Raw genomic sequence first — 25670 nt, 5'->3', positions numbered from 1 at the left:
ACACGTGATCAGGGGTGAGCTGGCAAGATGGATACAGAACTGGCTAGGTCATAGAAGGCAGAGAGTAGCAATGGAAGGGTGCTTTTCTAATTGGAGGGCTGTGACTAGTGGTGTTCCGCAGGGATCAGTGCTGGGACCTTTGCTGTTTGTAGTATATATAAATGATTTGGAGGAAAATGTAACTGGTCTGATTGGTAAGTTTGCAGACAACACAAAGGTTGGTGGAATTGTAGATAGCGATGAGGACTGTCAGAGGATACAACAGCATTCATATCGTTTGGAGACTTGGGCAGAGAGATGGCAGATGGAGTTTAATCTGGACAAATGTGAAGTAATGCATTTTGGAAGGTCTAATGCAGGTAGGGAATGTACAGTGAATGGTAGAACCCTCAAGAGTATTGAAAGTCAGAGAGATCTAGCTGTACAAGTCCACAGGTCACTGAAAGAGGCAACACAGGTGGAGAAGGTAGTCAAGAAGGCATATGGCATGCTTGCCTTCATTGGCCGGGATATTGAGTATAAGAATTGGCAAGTCATGTTGCAGCTGTATAGAACCTTAGTTAGGCCACACTTGGAGTATAGTGTTCAATTTTGGGCATGACACTACCAGAAGGATGGGGAGGCTTTAGAGAGGGTGCAAAGAGATTTACCAGGATGTTGCCCGGTATGGAGGGCATTAGCTATGAGGTGCGGTTGAATAAACTTGGTTTGTTCTCACTGGAACGAAGGAGGTTGAGGGGCGACCTGATAGAGGTATACAAAATTATGAGGGGCATAGACAGAGTGGATAGTCAGAGGCTTTTCCCCAGGGTAGAGGGGTCAATTACTAGGGGGCATAGGTTTAAGGTGAGAGGGGCAAGGTTTAGAGTAGATGTACGAGGCAAGTTTTTTACGCAGAGGGTAGTGGGTGCCTGGAACTCGCTACCGGAGGAGGTAGTGGAAGCAGGGACGATAGGGACATTTAAGGGGCATCTTGACAAATATATGAATAGGATGGGAATAGAAGGATACGGACCCAGGAAGTGTAGAAGATTGTAGTTTAGTCGGGCAGCATGGTCGGCACGGGCTTGGAGGGCCGAAGGGCCTGTTCCTGTGCTGTACATTTCTTTGTTCTTTGTTCTACTAATCCAAGCTCTAAGTTCATCTGCCTTACCCGTAATGCTCCTTGCATCAAAACATATGCACTTCAGGCCACCAGACCCGCTGTGTTCAGCAACTTCTCCCTGTCTGCTCTGCCTCAGAGCCACACTGTCCCTATTCCCTAGTTCTCCCTCAATGCTCTCACCTTCTGACCTATTGCTCCCGTGCCCACCCCCCTGCCATACTAGTTTAAACCCTCCCGTGTGACACTAGCAAACCTCGCGGCCAGGATATTTATGCCTCTCCGGTTTAGATTTAACCCGTCCTTCTTATACAGGTCACACCTGCCCCGGAAGAGCTCCCAGTGGTCCAGATAATGGAAACCCTCCCTCCTACACCAGCTGTTTAGCCACGTGTTTAGCTGCTCTATCTTCCTATTTCTAGCCTCACTGGCACGTGGCACAGGGAGTAATCCCGAGATTACAACCCTCGAGGTCCTGTCTTTTAACTTTCTGCCTAGCTCCCTGAACTCCTGCTGCAGGACCTCATGCCCCTTCCTGCCTATGTCGTTAGTACCAATATGTACAACGACCTCTGCCTGTTTGCCCTCCCCCTTCAGGATGCCCTCTACCCGTTCGGAGACATCCTGGACCCTGGCACCAGGGAGGCAACATACCATCCTGGAGTCTCTTTCACGTCCACAGAAGCGCCTATCTGTGCCCCTGACTATAGAGTCCCCTATTACTATTACTCTTCTGCGCTTTGACCCTCCCTTCTGAACATCAGAGCCAGCCGTGGTGCCACTGCTCTGGCTGCTGCTGTTTTCCCCTGATAGGCTATCCCCCCGACAGTATACCTGTTCGAGAGGGGGACAACCACAGGGGATTCCTGCACTGACTGCCTGCCCTTTCTGGTGGTCACCCATTTCTCTGCCTGCACCTTGGGTGTGACCACATTTACATAACTGCGATCTATGACGCTTTCCGCCACCTGCATGCTCCTAAGTGCATCCAATTGCTGCTCCAACCGAACCATGCGGTCTGTGAGGAGCTCCAGTTGGGTGCACTTTCTGCAGATGAAGCCATCCGGGACGCTGGAAGCCTCCCAGACCTGCCACATCTCACAGTCAGAGCACAGCACCCCTCTAACTGACATTGCGTCAATTAATTAAAATTAAAATTAAAATTTGTCTTTTTTTTAAATATATTTTTTTAAATTTCAAAGTTACTGTCAACTATCTGTTTCCTAGCACTAGATTTCTAATAGAAATGCGATAGCTAACTATAGTACTCTCCGATCTCTGGCTTAGATATCCCTCTAAATTATAATTAAGTTATTATGTTTAATTAGTTACCAAATACTAGCCACAGCTTTTCTGTGATGTCACTTCAGTTTCCCCCCGACACACACAATTTGAAAAAAGGGATAAAAGTAAAAATAAGTAAAAATCACTTACTTACCTTCCGAGTGTCTTAGATGTTCTCAGGTTCTCTCGCTGACAGAGACTGCTCCTCCACCTCCGAACCTTGACCTGCACAATGCTAATAATATAATATGGCACTTACCTCACACCAATGGGTCTTATTATTAGGTTAGAGGAGGAGGGTGGGTGGGAGACACTACACGTGTAGTGTCTCGGGTTTCCTCTCCACCAGAATTTATTGGTTGGGGGGGGGGGACTTCCCAGAGGTCCGCGGGTCGAACTTCCAGTTCCCGCCTTATATAAAAACAAATAAAACAGAAAAGAACAGACACGGGACCAGGTAACGGTTTTTAAATTCACTGCTCACCTCCCAGAAGGCCCCTGCGCACCGCTGCCGCCGAAATCCAAAGAGCTTGTCATATGAGGAACGGTTGAGGACTCTGGGTCTGTACTTGTTGGAGTTTAGAAGGATAAGGGGTGATATTATTGAAACTTAAAGGATACTGCAAGGCCTGGATAGAGTGGAAATGGAGAGGATGTTTCCACTTGTAGGAAAAACTAGAACCAGAGGACACCATCTCAGACTAAAGGGACGATCCTTTAAAAGAGATGAGGAGGAATTTCTTCAGCCAGAGGGGGTGAATCTGTGGAACTCTTTGCCGCAGAAGGCCGTGGAGGCCAATTCACTGAGTGTCTTTAAGACAGAGATAGGTTCTTGATTAATAAGGGGATCAGGGGTTATGGGGTGAAGCCAGGACAATGGGGATGAGAAAAATATCAGCCATGATTGAATGGCGGAGCAGACTCGATGGGCCGAGTGGCCTAATTCTGCTCCTATGTCTCATGTGTGTCATCTGCCAACTTACTGATCCTACCCGCCACATAGGTCATTTATATAAATGACGAATAATAGGGGACTCGGCACAGATCCATGTTGTATGCCACTGGACACTGGCTTCCTACTAATGCAGCCTTCTGATTGAATTTCATAGAATTTACAGTGCAGAAGGAGGCCATTTGGCACATCGAGTCTGCGCCGGTCCCTGGGAAGAGCACCCCACTTAAGCCCACACCTCCTGGTTAACTTTACCCCTTTTTGGACACAAAGGGCAATTTAGCATGGCCAATTTATCTAACCTGCACATCTTTGGACTGTGGGAGGAAGCCAGAGCACCCAGAGGAAACCCACGCACACACGGGGAGAACGTGCAGACTCCACACACAGTGACCCAAGCCGGAATCGAACCTGCGACCCTGGAGCAGTGAAGAAACTGTGCTAACCACTGTGCTACCGTGCTGCCATTACCCTCTGTTTCCGACTGCTCAGCCATGTGTGTTTGCCTTCTTTATACGTCTCCCATGTGGCACCTTGTCAAATGCTTTGCTGAAATCCATGTAAACTACATCAACTGCACTACCCTCATCTACGCACTTAGTCACGTGCTAAAAAAATGGAGTCAAATTTGTTAGACATGACCTCCCTCTGACAAAGCCATGCTGACTATTCCTGATCAAACCTTGCCTCGCCAAGTGGAGATAGATTCCCTCCTCCATTGGTCACAGTTGTGATCAGCAACAAACAGAAAGAATGAAATGTTTAAGTGGTACAAATATTTAATTACATGTTCCATTTATTTGCTTCTACATTCACTTTATTTAGTCAAAAAAAGACATTTTGTCAAATATACAATGCAGGTTTGTAAAAGCACCAATCATTGGTTTAGCATCTACAGTTTGGAATGCTCTCCCATTCTTACTGTGCCCCCTCCACCTCATGAAGGAATTTGAGAGGATTAGAGCTTCGCAGCTCTTGTCATGTACCAATCATCACATGTGATTCAGAGAGTCCAGCCCTATCCTTGCCCAGGTTCGATGATGCCAGAACAATTCTGCTCTCCCTTACCCCCTCCGGCATCCCCCATCCCCAGATTGGTAGGGGGTGGTTGTTCATTGAGTTGCTGACCAGACTGAGCTCAATGTAATAGAACATAGTGTAGAAGGAGGCCATTCGTCCCATCGGGTCTGCACCGACTCACTTAAGCCCTCACTTCCACCCTATCCCCGTAACCCAATAACCCCTCCTAACCTTTTTGGACACTAAGGGCAATTTAGCATGGCCAATCCACCTAACATGCACGTCTTTGGACTGTGGGGGGAAACCCACGCACACACGGGGAGAATGCACAGACAGTGACCCAGCGGGGAATCGAATCTGGGACCCTGGCGATGTGAAGCCACTGTGCTAGCCACTTGTGCTACCGTGCTGCCCATAATCATGGGAGGATTAGCACCCAAGCCGCTCAGTTGCTTAACCAGCTGAGAAAGCTGCCATACTTTTCCTGAGAATTAAAACTGCAACAGCCCCAAATGTTATTCAAAAAACTAAATTTTGAATTTATATTCAGTACCATGATTTAAGCATTCAGGACAATGGCCTTTGCTCTTCCTCTCAAATGTGGAAAGGCAACTACCAATTCGTGCCACTGAAAGAATTAATTAGCCTCTACGTGGGGCTGCGAGAGGCTGGAGTGTACAGAAAAAGATAAAAACATGAAGGCACTAAACATTTATTTCCCCTGCAGTGTTCAGATAAATCTGTTATCGTAAAATTGAACAGTGCCCTTGCAGGATTGCAAAACTGGGCCTTCAGTTCAGAATTTCATAGCCACTGTGTTTAGAAACAGGAGCTCACCAACCATTTCACTAATATATGTACAATCCCCAAAAAAACACTGATTCTGCAGTTCACATCAGTCTCATTTGCACTCATGCTTTTAAAGTCAAATTGACCTTGCAACTTTTTCAATAAGGCCAAAGCAACTTAACACCTAACAACCCTTTTTCCCATCTGCTTCACAGATTGTTCCGAGATTTGTTTTTTGACGATGGTTGTTGCAGTTTACTGGTCGCTACAGATCTCAACAGCTGATATTTTTTATCTTTTATTTACTGATTGTGCTTTGAACTTTATGGAAGGAGCTGGAGACACACACGCGCGCAAACACACACACATAGACATTCACACGCACGCACATGCACACGCGCGCATGCACTTTGTTTAAGAAGGTAAGTCACACCATCCGTTGAATTGCAGTATGGCCTTTGCTGTGTCTGCGAGCAGGCCACTAGCTTCACAACCGTCCCCTGTGATCCACGGCCACTGCTGAGCTGCTGTCCTCCATGCTGCCCAGCAACCGGTTGACAAACTGGTTGATCTCACCCTGGCCCCGGTAGATGCGCTTTAGCCCGCGTGGAAGGCAGCGGCAGGATGTCAGGTTCAGGTAGATTAAATTGGGACTGCTGCTCACCACCACTCTGCAGGACAGGGGCAGGAAAGGAAAGGCAAATGTTACTCCAATGACCACAAATAGCAAGCCGGAAGTCAGAGGTTTCCTTCGACAATTATGATTCACAGAAGAGCATTCTGGAAGAGAAAGACAAGTTTTAACGGCATTGAATCCATAGAATTCCTATACTGCAGAAGGAGACCATTCGGCCCATCGGGTCAGCACTAACCCTCCGAAAAAGCACCTTACCTCGTCCCACTCCCCTACCCTATCCCCATAATCTCACCTAACCTGCACATCTTTGGACTCTAGGAAGAAACCAGAGCACCTGGAAAAAACCCACAGATGCGGGGAGAACGTGCAAGCGTTACACAGTGACCAAGGACGGAATCCAACCCATGGAATGTACAACACAGAAATATGCCATTCTGCTTAACCATCCACAACAGTGTTTATGCTGGGTCTGAGTCTCCTACCTCTCCTCTTCATCAGCAAATGCTTCTATACACAAGGACTAAATACGCGCAATCTACCGGCCACGTCCCACCCGAATGGGGCATGACACGGCTGGTAGATGCCAGGAGAGACCTCTTCCGTGATTTACCCAGTTCACCACAACATCGCAATCTGGATCCTGCCCATTGTGGGGGGGGGGGGGGGGGGGGGGGGGGGGGGAAGAAGAGGTCAGTATTTGGCAAATCCGCATATTAGAATGAGTAGCTAGTCTCACTAATATGTAGCTCGCCTGATCTATCCAAGGCGTTGGGATTCAATACCTTTTCCTCGGAGACCTTAGTACCGTTCCCCACACGGACGAGACGGAACGGCATTTGAGGGGGGTCGCCAAGGGTACCTGAGACCCCCGGATGATTGGCCTTCGGGCAGGGTGGCATCCAGGCGCAGTTAGCCTGGCACTGCCAGGCTGGCAGTGCCAAGGTGCCAGACAGGCATTGTGCCTGTTCTGTGGAATGGGCCCGGGGGTGCCCTACCCGTGTGAGGCGTGGTGCGGGGAGGGCATCGCCCACCCAGAGGACCCTTTATAGGCGTATCAGAGCTTTGGGGTATCCATGGGTTGCGTGGCAGGGGGGGGTTGGGGGGGGGTCAAGAGATTTAAAATGGCATCCCAATCTCCTCTTGCAGTTTTAGCGAGCGGAGCTCCTCAGTGCAGGAAACAGGACTAAGTGTGGCTTGGGGAGGGGGGAGGCGTTCCCCGCTGAGGCCCCGGATTGCCCACCAGAGCGTGGTCTTTTCTCAGCGCTGCGAGAAATCTTACATGACTAAACTTTGTACTTCATTAATTGTCAGGCATGTTGGAGGATTCTAGATTCGTCTAAAGGAACGTAATGTTAAGTAATGGGTGAAGAGACATTGCAATTAGTTGTCTCATTTATGTTAAGTATCCATTAATTGACACTGATATGTAAAGGGGCTTCAGGTGGCCTCTGTCAGGTGATGTATAGTTAGAGTTTTGTGCAAAGGCTGTTGGAATGAAATAAATGTGTGTTTGTGAAAAAGGAACAGAACTTTAGACTCTTCATATCACAGCAACTAAAACGTCTAACAATTGGTAGCAGAGGATGGTTGCTGTGCAAATGTGAAGGTTTGAAAGATACAACTTTTCCTGATCAAACCAAGGAGTGAGTGAGAAAATAAAAATAAAAGGGATATATGGCTGAACCCAGGATAAAGATGGCTGGATATGACTATCCTCCCTTATTTTCTGAAAGGGAATCGTACGACCAATGGAGAAGTGCAGTAGTTATGTGGACTAAGGTAACTGCTTTGGGAAAGAGAAAACAAGGTATGGCATTGGCTCTTTCTCTACCATATGGCAGTAAAATCCAAAACAAAGTGCGTTCTGAGCTGGAATTGGAAGTTAGACTCAGAAGAAGGTCTGGAGACTATTACATTATATGAAAAATTATATGATAAGATTTATAAGAAAGATGACTTGTTAAGTGCGTATGAAGCATGGTCGGATTTTGATAAGTTCCGGAAAATGGAGGATATCTCCATGGAAGACTATATAATTGAGTTTGGCAGACTATATAAAAGGCTGCAGAAACACAATCTGGAATTTCCACAGTCTGTGTTGGCCTTTAAATTACTTGACTGTGCTGGAGTGAGCAACATGGATAGGCTCCTGGTTTTGACAGGAGTTCAGTTTACTGATAAGGATACCTTATTCGAACAGATGACAAAAGCTTTACAAAAGTTTCTGTGGAAACATTCAATTCCGATGGCTCTGATGACCCAAATAGGTCAGCCTGCAATAAGGCAGAATATGGAAGATACACTACTAACAGGATGGCAAAATCATATGGCTACGAACTGGGCTCAAGACTATAGAAGGAGACCGAGGCAAGGAAATTATGAATAGGATTAGATAGGGTGGACAGTGAGAGCCTTTTTCCTCGGATGGTGATGTCTAACACGAGGGGACATAGCTTTAAATTGAGGGGAGATAGATATAAGACAGATGTCAGAGGTAGGTTCTTTACTCAGAGAGTAGTAAGGGTGTGGAATGCCCTGCCTGCAACAGTAGTGGGCTCGCCAACACTAAGGGTATTCAAATGGTCATTGGATAGACGCATGGACGATAAGGGAATAGTGTAGATGGGCTTAAGAGTGGTTTCACAGGTCGGCGCAACATCGAGGGTCAAAGGGCCTGTACTGCGCTGTAATGTTCTATGTTCTATGGCAGAAACCCAGTTAGAACCTACAATAGGAAGATGAACCCCAGAAATGTACGGGGCATGATAAATCTATGTTTTCGATGTGACTCTCAATACCATTATGCTTTCAACTGTCCAACTCATTATGATAGAGTGTTTGAAGCTACACATGACACGGAAGAGTCAGAAGAGGAAAAAGATAGTGACCAGAAAGAAGACATTGTCCTATTAACAAGCAGTTTTACGCCGGTAATGAGGGTGTTGGTTGCAGAATCCTTCAACTGTGCTGTATTGGACAGTGGCTGCACATCTACTGTGTGTGGAATTAACTGGTTAAAATGTTACCTGGACTCTTTGAATGCTGAAAATCGTAACAAGGTTAAGGAATTTGAAAGTTCCACAAGTTTCAGGTTTGGGGATGATAATACTCTGAAGTCGCTGAAAAGAGTGGTGATCCCTTGCAATATTGCCGGAGTGAATCATTTCATTAGCACGGATGTTGTATCAAGTGAGATACCTTTGCTTCTGAGCAGACCGTCGATGAAGAAAGCACACATGAAACTGGATATGGAATAGGATAAGGCAACAGTTTTTGGGAAGACGATGGACTTACAATTTACGCAGTCGGGACACTATTGTATTCCATTACTGACAAATAATATTTCAAGTAGAGTGGTTAAGGATGTGTTAATGGCAGTTGAAAATGGGACTTTAGCTGATAAAAAGCTTGTGGTATTAAAACTGCATAGGCAATTTGCACATCCGTCTCCTCGGAGGCTGAAAAAATTATTAAAGGATGCAGGGGTAATGGATGACGACTATACTAAACTGATAGAACAGGTTAGTGACCGCTGTGAGGTTTGTAGGAAGTACAGAAGGACACCAGCACAACCGATAGTAACCCTATCTTTGGCCAGGGATTTTAACGACATTGTGGCCATGGACCTTAAGATCTGGGATAAAGCAAATAATATATTTATTTTGCATTTTGTAGATTTAGCAACCAGATTTAGTCAATCTACGATTGTACAAAGTAAAGAAGAGAGTAATTCTGGATAAAATCGTGGAAAAATGGATAGGGACAGGAATGGGTCTACCGGTAAAATTCCTTATGGACAATGGGGGGAGAATTTGCTCATGATGAGTTTAGGGAGATGTGTGAAAACATGAATAACAGAGTTATGAATACGGCTGCAGAAAGCCCATTTAGTAATGGGGTCTGTGAAAGAAATCATGCTGTCATCGATGACATGGCTTCGGAAAATTTTGGCAGATCGACCAAATTGCAGGCTAAATTCAGCTTTAGCATGGGCAGTACATGCAAAGAATTCATTGCAGATGGTTGGGGGCTATAGTCCTTATCAATTAGTGTTTGGTAGAAATCCTAAAATTCCGTCCATTTTGGATGACCAGCCTCCAGCTTGGGAGGGGACTACAATTAGCTCTGGTTTTGCTGAACATTTAAATGCTTTACATAGCAGTAGAAAAGCTTTTTTGGAAGCAGAAGTCTCTGAAAGAATTCGCAGAGCTTTAAGACATAACGTACGGCCATCAGTTGCCGTTTTTCAGTAAGGAGGCATGGTATACTATAAGAGAGACAATTCTCATGAATGGAAAGGCCCAGGGAAGATCATGGGCATGGATGGCAAAACAATTATTTTGCAACATGGTAATCAAACTGTTAGAGTCCATTCATCAAGGATAATGGGTACAGATTACTAATTTTCAAATTTAGACAGAGCAGACAGACATGACGAGGAACCCGAGTCATCTGGTACGCATGTGTTACAGAACTATGAGGACCAATTAACTGATATAGACAGGGTTTCTGTGGAGGAACACAACACTTCTGATGAAGCCGGGGCTGTTTAGCACAGGGCTAAATCGCTGGCTTTGAAAGCAGACCAAGACAGGCCAGCAGCACGGTTCGATTCCCGTAACAGCCTCCCCGAACAGGTGCCGGAATGTGGCGACTAGGGGCTTTTCACAGTAACTTCATTTGAAGCCTACTTTTGACAACAAGCAATTTTCATTTCATTTCATGAATTAGAACAGGCCATTTTTCCGAAAGGGCAACTGCCAAAAGTTGGTACAAAAGTGACATACTTGCCTGAAGGGTCTAGTCAATGGAAGGATGCAACTGTTATTAGTAGAGCAGGGAAGGCCACTGGAAAGTATAAACATTGGTTGAATGTACAGCATTCAGGGGAAGGAGTCAAGACAATGGATTAGGAACACAAAGTTCAAAAATGGAGGGCACAGAAATGCAGTGCCAGTTCAGATAGTACATCGGATAGTGAACAGGTCCGCAGGAAAAGGTCGAGAACTATTGAAAGGACATCCCACAGCAGAAGGGAAAGATCAAGCAGTAGCAGTACAGAACGGGATACCAGGCAGGAGAGGGGACGTAGTTTATCAAGATCTCGGAACATGATTAAGACTACGAATACTAATAGGAGTAGAAGCCCACCCACATGCACGTGAGATTTTGGTGGCTTCAAATAAATTAGATGAAAAAGTTATCAAAGAAGCTAAACAGCAAGAATTGCATAGTTGGAGTGAATTTGGGGTATACACGGAAGTACCGGATAGGGCACAAAGAGCTCTATCCCACAGATGGATTTGCACGGAAAAGGTTCTTCCGGATGGAACTTCTAAGGCAAAGGCCAGGCTTGTGGCAAGGGGATTTGAAGAAAACTTAGAAGATCAAGATTGAAGGGTAGATTCAACGACAGCAGGAAAGGTTATTTTAAAGATCTTCTTGGCTCTATTACCCACAAAGGCATGGGAATGCAAATCTATAGATATAAAAGCTGCCTTTTTGTAGGGGCATCAGCTCCAGAGAGACATTTTTCTCAGTCCTCCTAAAAAAGCAGCTAACACGGATGGGGTACTCTGGAAGTTGAACAAATGTGTATATGGATTAAATGATGCATCTGGAGTCTGGTATTTTTCAGTAAGGTCAGTTTTGTTAAAGTTAGGCTGTTGCCAGTTGAAAGCAGATCCTGCAATGTTTTACTGGCACTATAAAGGAAATCTTTCTGGCATTTTTATGATGCATGTCGATGATTTTTTTGTGGGGTGGGACTAGTGATTTTGAAGCTATTGTAATCTCTGGTTTGAGGAAAGAATTCAGGATTGGAAGTCAGGCTTCCAGTGCATTTAAATATATTGGACTGGAAATTGGATAGATTAAGTTAGGGGCAACTTTATGTCAGCAATCTTATTTGGAAAGCATCAGCCCAATAGCAATTAGTCGTGGACAAGTTTCACAAAAAGACGCAATGGTTTCAAAGATAGAAAAAGAGCAACTGCGAAGTTTAATTGGGCAACTGAACTGGTTAGGTAGACAGACTAGACCGGACGTGAGTTTTGATGTCTTAGAGTTGAGTACAAAAATGAATGATCCCAAAGTGGAAGACATAAGAAGAACAATTAAAGCGTTGGCCAAACTAAAAATGCAGGAGTGTGTTTTGAAGTTCCCGGTTTTAGGTGACCTTAAGCACTTGAAGCTCATAGTTTATAGTGACGCGTCCTACTCAAATTTATGTGATGGGGTTTCAAGCGCAGGAGGTTTAATAATTTTCCTTTTGGGGAACAATGGTAAATGTTGCCCGCTTGTGTGGGAAACAAAGAAAATAAGGAGAGTGGTAAAAAGCACTTTGGCTGCTGAGACGCTAAGCCTTTACAGAGGCAGTGGATATGGCCTATTATATAAGTATGATATTGACAGAAATTTTGGGATATGGGGATTTGGGTAATATACCTATTGACTGTCACATTGACAATAAATCCCTGTGGGAAAATGTGCACTCTACAAAAAGTGTCAATGAAAAGAGGTTACGGATAGACATCGCAAGTTTGAAGCAGATGTTGGACAGAGGGGAAATAACAAAAATTAAATGGGTCGACAGGAGCTATCAACTGTCAGACTGTTTTACGAAAAGAGGGGCGAGTTCACAGAAACTTTTGGATATTGTTAATGAAGGGCGCTTGTTTCTGTGACATTAATTGACACTGATATGTAAAGGGGCTTCAGATGGCCTCTGTCAGGTGATGTATAGTTAGAGTTTTGTGCAAAGGCTGTTGGAATGAAATGTGTGTTTGTGAAGAAGGACCAGAACTTTAGACTCTTCATATCACAGCAACTAAAACGTTTAACACGTTGGACTTGGAGCAGGAGTAGGTCATTCAATAGCCTGCTCTGCACCACTCAATAAGATCATGGCTGATCTGCCTGTTCACAAGTCGGCGCAACATCGAGGGCCGAAGGGCCTGTACTGCGCTGTAATGTTCTATGTTCTATGTAGTCTCAACTCCACTGTCCGAACTGTTCCCCCATAACACATAGCTCCCATGAACAGTCTATCTCAGCCTTGAATAATGGCCCAGCTCAGAGAATTCAACAGACTAACAATCCTCTGAGAAAAAAGTTCTCCTCATCTCTATCTTAAATGGGTGACCTCTTAGTCTTGAACTATGTCTTCTGTGTCCACCCTGTGCAGTCACCTCTGGATCTGAAATGTTTCAATTACCTTGCATTCTTCTAAACGCCAATGGGTATAGGTCCAATCTGTTCAACGTTTTCCACATTAGATCATGCTAGCAATGAGTCGCGTGAACTCTCTCTTTCAAATTAGGAGACCAAAACTGTAAACCTTACTCCCTACCTGCAGTAAAACTTCACCACTTTTATATTCCATCCCACTTGTAATAAACGGTAACAGTCCATTTGTCTTCCTAAAGACAGCACGGTAGCACAAGTGGATAGCACTGTGGCTTCACAGCGCCAGGGTCCCAGGTTCGATTTCCCGCTGGGGTCACTGTCTGTGCGGAGTCTGCACATTCTCTCCGTGTGTGCGTGGGTTTCCTCTGGGTGCTCCGGTTTCCTCCCACAGTCCAAAGATGTGCAAGTTAGGTGGATTGGCCATGATAAATTGTCTTTAGTGACCAAAAAGGTTAGGAGGGGTTATTAGGTTACGGGGATAGGGTGGAAGTGAGGGCTTAAGTGGGTTGGTGCAGACTCAATGGGCCAAATGGCCTCCTTCTGCACTGTATGGTCTATGTATAATCACTAGCTGGCTGTACCTGCAGGCTACCATTCGGTGACCCCCCCCCCAACCCAACCTGGAGTTCTGCAGTCTCTCTCTCTCTCTCTCTTTAGATATTCTGCTGCTGTTCTATTCTTCCTGCCAGAAGTAGACAAGTCCACATTGCGCTCCATCTGCCAATTATTTTGTCCACTCACTTAATCTGTCTATATCGCTTTTCAGACTCTTGTCTCCTCATGTCAACTTGTTTTCCTGCCTATCCTGGTGTCATCAGCAAGCTTGGCTCCCATACTTTCAGTCCCTTCATCCAAGTCAGTGATATAGACTGTAAATAGTTGGGTGCTTTGGAAATGCAAGTCCTTCCTTTCTTTATCTGAAATGGGATGGGACAGCCAGGTCCAGGTTCTGGAGGTCACAGACTCACAAATAATGAAATTGGTACTGATTAACGATTTTACTCCAAGAAGCTATACGCTGGTTGGCTTGAGAACCTGGAAAATATTTCACAAGGGCAGATACGGTGATATTCGGCTGAATTAAAGCTGCAGGTATAGTGGGGTATTTAACTCGGGGAAATTTGGAAAGACAAAACCGTGAACATTCCCACATTTCAAGCGAACCAGTGGCAACAATCTTTCACTATTGGCTCTCGATGAACCCTTTCCTAATTTTGAAAACTTCTACTGGATTAATCCCATTATAGTTCTAAATCGCTCATTTATAACAATGACCTCCCTCTGTCCACACCAAACCAAACTCCTTGACATGAGGCAGCAGAGAAAAGGTTGTACTTGGGTCAATGTAGAGGCAGCTCCGCTGCCTCAAACATAGTGGATGGCTGCCAACTTGACAAGAGCATGCCTCTACCTTCCCAACTCCTGCTCATCTCTGTTCCAAACCACGACTTACTCCCAAGGCCCACTGGGTGTGGGGGCCAACTGAATTCTGTGGGGCTTTGATTGGCAAATTGCATTAGGGGTCTCAAAATGCAAGAGGGTAGCCAGGGAAAGGGTTGGCCCACTGAAGGATAGGCAAGGGAATCTATGTGTGGAGCCAGAGGAAATGGGCGAGGTACTAAATGAATACTTTGCCTCAGTATTCACCAAAGAGAAGGAATTGGTAGATGTTGAGTCTGGAGAAGGGGGTGTAGATAGCCTGGGTCACATTGTGATCCAAAAAGATGAGGTGTTGGGTGTCTTAAAAAATATTAAGGTAGATAAGTCCCTAGGGCCTGATGGGATCTACCCCAGAATACTGAAGGAGGCTGGAGAGGAAATTGCTGAGGCCTTGACAGAAATCTTTGGATCCTCGCTGTCTTCAGGGGATGTCCCGGAGGACTGGAGAATAGCCAATGTTGTTCCTCTGTTTAAGAAGGGTAGCAAGGATAATCCCGGGAACTATAGGCCGGTGAGCCTTACTTCAGTGGTAGGAAAATACTGGAGAGAATTCTTCGAGATAGGGTCTACTCCCATTTGGAAGCAAATGGACGTATTAGTGAGAGGCAGCATGGTTTTGTGAAGGCGAGGTCGTGTCTCACTAACTTGATAGAGTTTTTCGAGGAGGTCACTAAGATGATTGATGCAGGTAGGGCAGTAGATGTTGTCTATATGGACTTCAGTAAGGCCTTTGACAAGGTCCCTCATGGTAGACTATTACAAAAGGTGAAGTCACACGGGATCAGGGGTGAGCTGACAAGGTGGATACAGAACTGGCTAGGCCATAGAAGGCAGAGAGTAGCAATGGAGGGATGCTTTTCTAATTGGAGGGCTGTGACCAGTGGTGTTCCACAGGGATCAGTGCTGGGACCTTTGCTCTTTGTAGTATATATAAATGATTTGGAGGAAAATGTAACTGGTCTGATTAGTAAGTTTGCAGACGACACAAAGGTTGGTGGAATTGCGGATAGCGATGAGGACTGTCGGAGGATACAGCAGGATTTAGATTGTCTGGAGACTTGGGCGGAGAGATGGCAGATGGAGTTTAATCCGGACAAATGTGAGGTAATGCATTTTGGAAGGTCTAATTGCAGGTAGGGAATATACAGTGAATGGTAGAACCCTCAAGAGTATTGAAAGTCAAAGATATCTAGGAGTACAGGTCCACAGGTCATTGAAAGGGGCAACACAGGTGGAGAAGGTAGTCAAGAAGGCATATGGCATGCTTGCCTTCATTGGCCGGGGCATTGAGTATAAGAATTGGCAAGTCATGTTGCAGCTGTATAGAACCTTAGTTAGGCCACACTTGGAGTATAGTGTTCAATTCTGGTCGCCACACTACCAGAAGGATGTGGAGGCTTTAGAGAGGGTGCAGAAGAGATTTACCAGAATGTTGCCTGGTATGGAGGGCATTAGCTATGAGGAGCGGTTGAATAAACTCGGTTTGTTCTCACTGGAACGAAGGAGGTTGAGGGGAGACCTGATAGAGGTATACAAACTTATGAGGGGCATAGACAGAGTGGATAGTCAGAGGCTTTTCCCCAGGGTAGAGGGGTCAATTACTAGGGGGCATAGGTTTAAGGTGAGAGGGGCAAGGTTTAGAGTAGATGTACGAGGCAAGTTTTTTACGCAGAGGGTAGTGGGTACCTGGAACTCGCTACCGGAAGAGGTAGTGGAAGCAGGGACGATAGTGACATTTAAGGGGCATCTTGACAAATATATGAATAGGATGGGAATAGAAGGATACGGATCCAGGAAGTGTAGAAGATTGTAGTTTAGTCGGGCAGCATGGTCGGCACGGGCTTGGAGGGCCGAAGGGCCTGTTCCTGTGCTGTACATTTCTTTGTTCTTTGTTTGACTGTCTGCTCACAGTTTTATACTTGGAGCCCAAACTTCAGTGAGCCTTGAGCACCAGGTCCAGAGGTTCTGGGCACACATTCTGGACATGCCACCGCCGCTTTTTGATGCTGAACTCATTTCTCCCTCTGTATTCCTAATAAAGATGTTAATGATATTAAACTAAAAGAGAAAATGCTGGAAAATCTCAGTAGGTCTGGCAGCATCTGTCGGGAGGGAAAAGAGCGAACGTTGCGAGTCCAGATGACCCTTTGTCAAAGCTGGACAGCGAAACGTTCGCTCTTTTCTCTCCCTACAGATGCTGCCAGACCTGCTGAGATTTTCCAGCATTTTCTCTTTGGTTTCAGATTCTAGCATCCGCAGTAATTTGCTTTTATCCAGTGTTAATGATAGTGCCTGGCAGCTATAAACAGGGGAGATAGGAGGAGAATTCTGCAATATATTTGAAACAAAACCATCAATACCCAGCTGGACAACATGCATGGGGAATTGCAGAGACCAGAAAGCATAGCGTAAGGAGCAGGTGGCAGAGAATATCTTAAATAAAGTCCAAGTACAATGCAATTGATCTCATTGAGACTGTACCACTCGCTAAAAAGTTAAAGCTAATTTACTGTGGATGCTGGAGTCTGAAACAAAAACAGAAATTGCTGGAAAATCTCAGCCGGTCTGGCAGTATCTGTGGAGAGAGAAGGGAATTAACGTTTCAAGTCTGGATGGATCTTCATGGAAACATAGAATTCCTACAGTGCAGGAGGCCATTCGGCCCATCACGTCTGCACTGACTCTCTGAAGGGGACCCCGCCCTATCCCCAAAACCCCACCTAACCTGCACACCTCTGGCTGTGGGAGGAAATCAGAAACGTGCAAACTCACACACAGAAACATACATAGAAAATAAGAGGCTGCCGTTCGGCCCTGTGAGCCGTGAACATGGCTGATCATAAAGTTCAATACCCTGGTCCTGCCTTCCGCCCCATATCCCTTGATCCCTTTAGCCCCAAGAGTTAGATCTAATTCCTTCTTGAAATTACACAACGTTTTGGCCTCAACTACTTTCTGTGGTAGCGAATTCCACAGATTCACCGCTCTCTGGGTGAAGAGATTTCTCCTCACCCCAGTCCTAAAATGTTTACCCCTTATCCTCAAACTATGACCCCTAGTTCTGGACTCTCCCACCATCGGGAACATTCTTTCTGAATCTACCCTGTCTAATCCTGTTAGAAGTTTAAAAGTTTCTATGAGATCCCCTCTCACTCTTCTGAACTCCACTGAATATAATCTGAATCGACTCAGATGACACTCCACAGAGACGGTCCCCCAAGGCCAGAATTGAACCCAGCCGTGCTAACCACCGTGCCACCTGTGAATTAAATAAACCGGTGAATGGTTTAAATGATCTCAAATTATATCATCTTCACTTCTGTAAGATTTCCCTATAGCCTTCAACAGTAATGGTGCATCACACTTTGTCAGAGTTAATTATTTTCATTCCGCTGAGTCTGCATATGTTTCTCCTTTAAGTCTCTAATTCAATTCTTTTTTTGAAGTTACTAATAGTCTTTATTCACTTCAGGTCTTCTTAAACTTTTTAAGGAGATCACACTGAGGAGCACACTAATCATGAATACCTGATAGCATTCAGCGAGACCTTTGTCCCAGCCAGGTTCAAAGAGCGCAGGAGATGGTTCCCGTCAGTCCCCGCCAGGGTTTCCATTGCCAGCTCAAGGTCCCTCTCATTGTAGCCCTGCCCGGTGAGATCCAGTTCTTGCAAAGAGAGCCTCCATTTCAATGCCATCTGCTCGGAGCCATGTTTAGCCAGCAGTAGGGTGGTGGTGCTACAGTAAAGTCCCAGGAACAACCGCGCCAGGTCTGAAACAAGCAGAGAGTTTAATAAGAAAGCAATTTAGTGCTTTAGTCTGTGGCCTCTCAACAGGAGAGGGTGTAGGTGATAGAAGACCTGAGCTGCAATCTTAGTGAGAAAGTAGCTTGAAGTTGACTCTCAGAACTCGGTTAATGGTATACCCGCACCCCCCACTGCACAACCCACCCCAATGCGCACCTATCCCCCATCCCCCCCCATGAGAACCCCTCCCCGTGCGCACCCATCCCCCCCCCCAGTGCGCGCCAACCCCCCCCCCCAGTGTGCACCCATTCCCCCCCCCAGTGTGCACCCCCCCCCAGTGTGCACCCATCCCCCCCCCAGTGCGCACCCATCCCCCCCCCAGTGCGCACCCATCCCCCCCAGTGCCAACCCAAGCCCCTCCCAGTGCGCACCTAGCTCCCCCCAGTGCCAACCCATGCCCCCCCAGTGCCAACCCAAGCCCCCCCCCAGTGCCAACCCAAGCCCCCCCCCAGTGCCAACCCAAGCCCCCCACAGTGCCAACCCAAGCCCCTCCCAGTGCGCTCCCATGCCCCTCCCAGTGAGCACCCATGCCCCTCCCAGTGCGCACCCATGCCCCTCCCAGTGCGCACCCATGCCCCCCAGTGCGCACCCATGCCCCCCCCAGTGCGCACCCATCCTCCCCCCAGTGCGCACCCATCCTCCCCCCAGTGCGCACCCATCCTCCCCCCAGTGCGCACCCATCCTCCCCCCAGTGCGCACCCATCCTCCCCCCAGTGTGCACCCATCCCCCCCCAGTGCGCACCCACCCACCCCCAGTGCGCACCCACCCCCCCCCAGTGTGCACCCATGCCCCCCAGTGTGCACCCATGCCCCTCCCAGTGTGCACCCATCCCCCCCAGAGTGCGCACCCAAGCCTCTCCCAGTGCGCACCCATCCCCCCCCATTGGTGCGCACCCATCCCCACCAGTGCGCACCCATCCCCCCATTAGTGCGCACCCACCCCACCCCCAGTGCGCACCCCCCCCCAGTGCGCACCCATCCCCCCCCAGTGCGCACCCATTTCCCCCCCCCAGTGCGCACCCATCCCCCCCCCAGTGTGCACCCATCCCCCCGTGCACACCAATCCACCCCCCAGTGCGCACCCTCCCCACCCCCAGTGCGCAGCCCCCCCCCCAGTGCGCGCCCCCCCAGTGCGCACCCATCCCCCCCAGTGCGCACCCATTCCCCCCCCAGTGCGCACCCATCCCCCCAAGTGCGCACCCATCCCCCCCCACAGTGCGCACCCATCCCCCCCAGTGTGCACCCATCCCCCCCAGTGTGCACCCATCCCCCCCAGTGTGCACCCATCCCCCGTGCACACCCATCCACCCCCCAGTGCGCACCCATCCCCCCCCAGTGCGTACCCATGGCCCCCAGTGCGCACCCATCCCCCCCCCCGTGTGCACCCATCCCCCCCAGTGCGCACCCATCCCCCCCAGTGCGCACCCATCACCCACCCCAGTGCGCACCCATCACCCACCATGTGCACCCATCCCCCCCCCAGTGCGCACTCATGCCTCTCCCAGTGCGCACCCATCCACCCCCCAGTGCGCACTCATGCCCCTCCCAGTGTGCACCCATCCCCCCCCTAGTGTGCACCCATCCCCCCCCCCCCCGTGTGCACCCACCCCCCCCCAGTGCGCACCCATCCTCCCCCAGTGCGCACCCACCCCCCCCCCAGTGCGCACCCATCCCCCCCCCCCAGTGCGCACCCATGCCCCTCAGTGCGCACCCATGCCCCCCAGTGCGTACCCATCCCCCCTCCAGTGCGCACCCATCGCCACCAGTGCGCACCCATCCCCCCCATTAGTGCGCACCCATCCCCCCCATTAGTGCGCACCCACCCCCCCCCCAGTGCGCACCCCCCCCAGTGCGCACCCCCCCCCCCAGTGCGCACCCCCCCCCAGTGCGCACCCCCCCCCAGTGCGCACCCCCCCCCAGTGCGCACCCCCCCCCCCAGTGCGCACCCCCCCCCAGTGCGCACCCCCCCAGTGCACACACCCCCCCCCCCAGTGCGCACCCCCCCCCCCAGTGCGCACCCCCCCCCAGTGCGCAGCCCCCCCTAGTGCGCACACATCCCCCCCATTAGTGCGCACCCATCCCCCCCCAGTGTGCACCCACCCCCCCCCCAGTGTGCACCCACCCCCCCCCAGTGTGCACCCATCCCCCCCCCAGTGTGCACCCATCCCCCCCCAGTGTGCACCCATCCCCCCCAGTGTGCACCCATCCCCCCGTGCACACCCATCCACCCCCCAGTGCGCACCCATCCCCCCCAGTGCATACCCATCCCCCCAGTGCACACCCATCGCCCCCCAGTGCGCACCCATCGCCCCCCAGTGCGCACCCATGCCCCCCAGTGCACACCCATGCCCCCCAGTGCGAACCCATGCCCCCCCAGTGCGCACCCATCCTCCCCCCAGTGTGCACCCATCCCCCCCCAGTGTGCACCCATCCCCCCCCAGTGCGAACCCATCCCCCCCAGTGCGCACCCATCTCCCCTGTGTGCACCCATGCCCCCCAGTGCGCACCCATGCCCCCCAGTGCGTACCCATGCCCCCCAGTGCGCACCCATGGCCCCCAGTGCGCACCCATGCCCCCCAGTGCGCACCCATGCCCCCCAGTGCGCACCCAGGCCCCCCAGTGCGCACCCAGGCCCCCCAGTGCGCACCCATGCCCCCCAGTGCGCACCCATGCCCCCCAGTGCGCACCCATGCCCTCCAGTGTGCACCCCCCCCGTGTGCACCCATCCCCCCCAGTGCGCATTCATGCCCCTCCCAGTGCGCACCCATCCACCCCCCAGTGCGCACCCATGCCCCCCAGTGCACACCCATCCTCCCCCCCGTGCGCACCCATCCCCCCAGTGTGCACCCATCCTCCCCCCAGTGCGCACCCATCCCCCCCCAGTGCGCACCCCCCCCCAGTGCGCACCCACCCCCCCATTGCGCACCCATCCCCCCCATTGCGCACCCATCCCCCCAGTGTGCACCCCCCCACCCCAGTGCGCACCCATCCTCCCCCCAGTGCACACCCAACCCCCCCCCCAGTGCGCACCCATCCCCCTCCCAGTGCGCACCCATCCCCCCCCAGTGTGCACCCATGCCCCCAGTGCGCACCCATGCCCCCCAGTGCGCACCCATCCCCCTCCCAGTGCGCACCCATCCCCCTCCCAGTGCGCACCCATGCCCCCCACAGTGCGTACCCATGCCCCCCACAGTGCGTACCCATCGCCCCTGTGCGCACCCATCCCACCCCAGTGCGCACCCATGCCCCCCAGTGCGCACCCATGCCCCCCAGTGCGCACCCATGCCCCCAGTGCGCACCCATGCCCCCAGTGCGCACCCATGCCCCCCAGTGCGCACCCATGCCCCCGTGCGCACCCATGCCCCCCAGTGTGCACCATGCCCCCCCAGTGCGCACCCATGCCCCCCAGTGCGCATCCATGCCCCCCAGTGCGCACCCATGCCCCCCAGTGCGCACCCATGCCCCCCAGTGCATACCCATGCCCCCGTGTGCACCCATGCCCCACACATTGCGCATTTATCCCCTCCCAGTACGCATCCATCCCACTCCCAATGCGCACCCACCTCCCACCCCCGTGTGCACCCATCCGCCCACGCCCAGTATGCACCCAGCCACCCTTTCCCCCACCCCCACCCCTCCCATCCACTCCATTGCGCATCATTTTTGATAACCACCTCCAAGGTTATAATCCTCCAGGTTCTCTGCACTTCTCACATTCACCTTTATTCAAAAAAGGAGGGAGACACAAATGGGTAACCATAGGCCAGTTAGCTTAACCTCTGTCACTGGAAAAATGTAATGCTGGAGTCCAATATAAAGGGTGTACTAGCAGAGCATTTAGAAATGCACAATATAACCAAGCAGAGAGCATGGCTTTATGAAAGGAAAATCATGCCTGACAAACCTATTAGAATTCTTTGTGATAGTAACGAGCAAGGTCGATTCAGGGGAACCAGTAGGTGTAATATACTTGGATTTCCAAAAACATTCAATAAGTATCACACAAAAGACTACTTAATAAGAGCCCATGGTGTTGGAGGTAGTATATTATCATGGATAGATGATTGGCTAACTGATAGAAGACAGAGAGTTGGGATAAGAGGAGCATTTTCAGGATGGCGACCTGTAACTCGGGATGCCACAGGGATCAGTGCTGGGGCTGCAATTATTCACAACATATATGAATGACTTGAGCTATTGTGAATGCACTATTGTCAAGTTTCGGAATGACACAAAAATAGGTGGGAAGGCAAGTGGTGAGGATGACACAGAGTCTCCAGAGGGGTATTGACAGGTTAGGTGAGTGGGCAAATACTTGGCAGATGGAATATAATGTAGGAAAATGTAAATTTATGCACATTGGTAGAAAGAATAAAGGAGCTTAATATTATTTAAATGGAGAAATGCTGCCAAAAACAGCAGCACAGAGGAATTTAGGGGTCCTTGCACTTAAATCACTAAAAGCTAGTTCAGCAAGTAATTGGGAAGGCAAATGGAACTTTGGCCTTTATTTCCTAAATGGAGTATAAAAGTAGGGAAGTCCTGCTAATAATCTTTATTAGTGTCACAAGTAGGCTTACATTAACACTGCAATGAAGTTACTGTGAAAATCCCCTCGTCGCCACATTCCGGCGCCTGTTCGGGTACACCGAGGGAGAATTCTGAATGTCCAAATGGCCTAACAAGCCCGTCTTTCGGGACTTGTGGGAGGCAACCCACGCAGACACGGGGAGCACATGCAGACTCCGCACAGACAGTGGCCCAAGCCGGGAAACGAACCTGGGACCCTGGCGCTGTGAAGCAACAGTGCTAACCACTGTGCTACCTTGCCGCCGGGGATGGTGGAAACCCTATTTCTCTAGCCCCATAAAACTGATCAGGAGTTGAGTTTTATATTTTACTGGACATCATATTTTACCATAATAACATTCAGAGATTTGGAGAGTCTCGTCTGTGGTTACTCACCAGAACCAGAATTAGGTAAGACAGTTTCTGATAAACGGAAGTTATTTTGGCTTTATTAAAAAGGTATCTACTTGAGAGGTCCTATCATCCTTTATATTGCAAACCAAGGGTAGACATGAAAAACCACTGCAGGTGGAAGGTAGTGAGAGCCTCAGGCCCTTTGGGCCTCGAGGAACTGACCCCAAGTTACCTGATATTTGCCAGTTCCACCACTCTCTGGGTAATACTAACCTGTCTCACAACGATCTAAACCCTGCTCACATTAGAGTTCCCAAGATTCACAACCCTCGGGGGAAAAAAACATAAAATGGAAGCAGGAGTAGGCCGTAAGGCTTTTTGAGCCTGTTCTTATATTCAATACGATCGTGGCTCATCTCCAAACTCAGCACCCCTTTCCTATTGACTGCTATTATCCCTGGTGCCCCCATCATCCCAACCTGGAATATACTGAATGATGGGGCATCCAAAACCCGCAAGCGTACAGAAAGATTCACATCACACTGAATGAAGACATTTCCTATTTCATTATGAAATGGCCAATGCCATCCACCCCGCCCCCCCCCGCCCACCCCCCCCCCGCCCCCCGCCCCGCTGCCCCCCCCCCCCCCCCGCCCCCCTCACTGTCCACCCTATCAAATCCTCTGATCATCTTGTATGCCTCAATTAAGTCACCTCTTAACCTTCTTCTCTCTAACGAAAACAGCCTCAAGTCCCTCAGCCTTTCCTCATAAGATCTTCCCTCCATACCAGGCAACATCCTGGTAAATCTCCTCTGCACCCTTTCCAATGCTTCCACATCCTTCCTATAATGCGGCGACCAGAATTGCACGCAATACTCCAAATGCGGCTGCACCAGAGTTTTGCAACATGACCTCATAGCTCCGAAACTCAATCCCTCTACCAATAAAAGCTAACACACCGTACGCCTTCTTAACAACCCTCTCAACCTGAGTGGCAACTTTCAGGGATCTATGTACATGGACACCGAGATCTCTCTACTCATCCACACTGCCAAGAATCTTACCATTAGCCCAGTACTCTGTCTTCCTGTTATTCCTTCCAAAATGAATCACCTCACACTTTTCTGCATTAAACTCCATTTGCCACCTCTCAGTCCAGCGCTGCAGCTTATCTATGTCCCTCTGTAACTTGTAACATCCTTCCACACTGTCCATAACTCCACCGACTTTAGTGTCATCTGCAAATTTACTCACCCATCCTTCTATGCCCTCCTCCAGGTCATTTATAAAAATGACAAACAGCAGTGGCCCGAAAACAGATCCTTGTGGTACACCACTAGTAACTGGACTCCAGTCTGAACATTTCCCATCAACCACCACCCTTTGTCTTCTTCCAGCTAGCCAATTTCTGATCCAAACTGCTAAATCTCCCTGAATCCCATGCTTCCGTATTTTCTGCAGTAGCCTACCGTGTGGAACCTAATCAAACGCTTTACTGAAATCCATATGCACCACATCAACTGCTTTACCCTCATCCACCTGCTTGGTCACCTTCTCAAAGAACTCAATAAGGTTTGTGAGGCACGACCTACCCTTCACAAAACCGTGTTGGCTATGTCTAATCAAATTATTCCTTTCCAGATGATTATACATCCTATCTCTTATAAACCTTTCCAAGATTTTGCCCACACAGAAGTAAGGCTCACTGGTCAATAGTTACCGGGGTTGTCTCTACTCCCATTCTTGAACAAGAAGACAACATTTGCTATCCTCCAGTCTTCTGGCACTATTCCTGTTGACAAAGATGACTTAAAGATCAAAGCCAAAGGCTCAGCAATCTCCTCCCTAGCTTCCCAGAGAATCCTAGGATAAATCCCATCCGGCCCAGGGGACTTATCTATTTTCACCCTTTCCAGAATTGTTAACACCACCTACATAGAACATAGAACATAGAACAATACAGCGCAGTACAGGCCCTTCGGCCCACGATGTTGCACCGAAACAAAAGCCATCTAACCTACACTATGCCATTATCATCCATATGTTTATCCAATAAACTTTTAAATGCCCTCAATGTTGGCGAGTTCACTACTGTAGCAGGTAGGGCATTCCACGGCCTCACTACTCTTTGCGTAAAGAACCTACCTCTGACCTCTGTCCTATATCTATTACCCCTCAGTTTAAAGTTATGTCCCCTCGTGCCAGCCATATCCATCCGCGGGAGAAGGCTCTCACTGTCCACCCTATCCAACCCCCTGATCATTTTGTATGCCTCTATTAAGTCTCCTCTTAACCTTCTTCTCTCCAACGAAAACAACCTCAAGTCCGTCAGCCTTTCCTCATAAGATTTTCCCTCCATACCAGGCAACATCCTGGTAAATCTCCTCTGCACCCGCTCCAAAGCCTCCACGTCCTTCCTATAATGCGGTGACCAGAACTGTACGCAATACTCCAAATGCGGCCGGACCAGAGTTCTGTACAGCTGCAACATGACCTCCCGACTCCGGAACTCAATCCCTCTACCAATAAAG

General features: G+C 49.2%; 1 protein-coding gene across 3 annotated transcripts in view; it reads right to left on the bottom strand.

Moving 5' to 3' along the window:
* Positions 1 to 4099: 4099 nt before the first annotated feature.
* fbxl6 (F-box and leucine-rich repeat protein 6) overlaps positions 4100 to 25670 on the bottom strand; it is a 71032-nt gene continuing 49461 nt past the window's right edge. For all 3 annotated transcript variants that reach the window (XM_072507996.1, XM_072507995.1, XM_072507997.1), the window contains exons 9-10: positions 17940 to 18180; positions 4100 to 5818 (exon numbers count right to left, since the gene is read on the bottom strand). In XM_072507996.1, the coding sequence (XP_072364097.1) occupies positions 5635 to 5818; positions 17940 to 18180 (425 nt within the window). In that variant the 3' untranslated portion in view covers positions 4100 to 5634. The remainder of the gene's footprint in view (positions 5819 to 17939; positions 18181 to 25670) is intronic.

This window comes from Scyliorhinus torazame, chromosome 6 (genome assembly GCF_047496885.1).
Source record: "Scyliorhinus torazame isolate Kashiwa2021f chromosome 6, sScyTor2.1, whole genome shotgun sequence".
Lineage (NCBI taxonomy): Eukaryota > Metazoa > Chordata > Chondrichthyes > Carcharhiniformes > Scyliorhinidae > Scyliorhinus > Scyliorhinus torazame.
The sequence above is the reverse complement of the archived record's forward strand: the minus strand, read 5'-3'. Positions and strand labels throughout refer to the sequence as shown.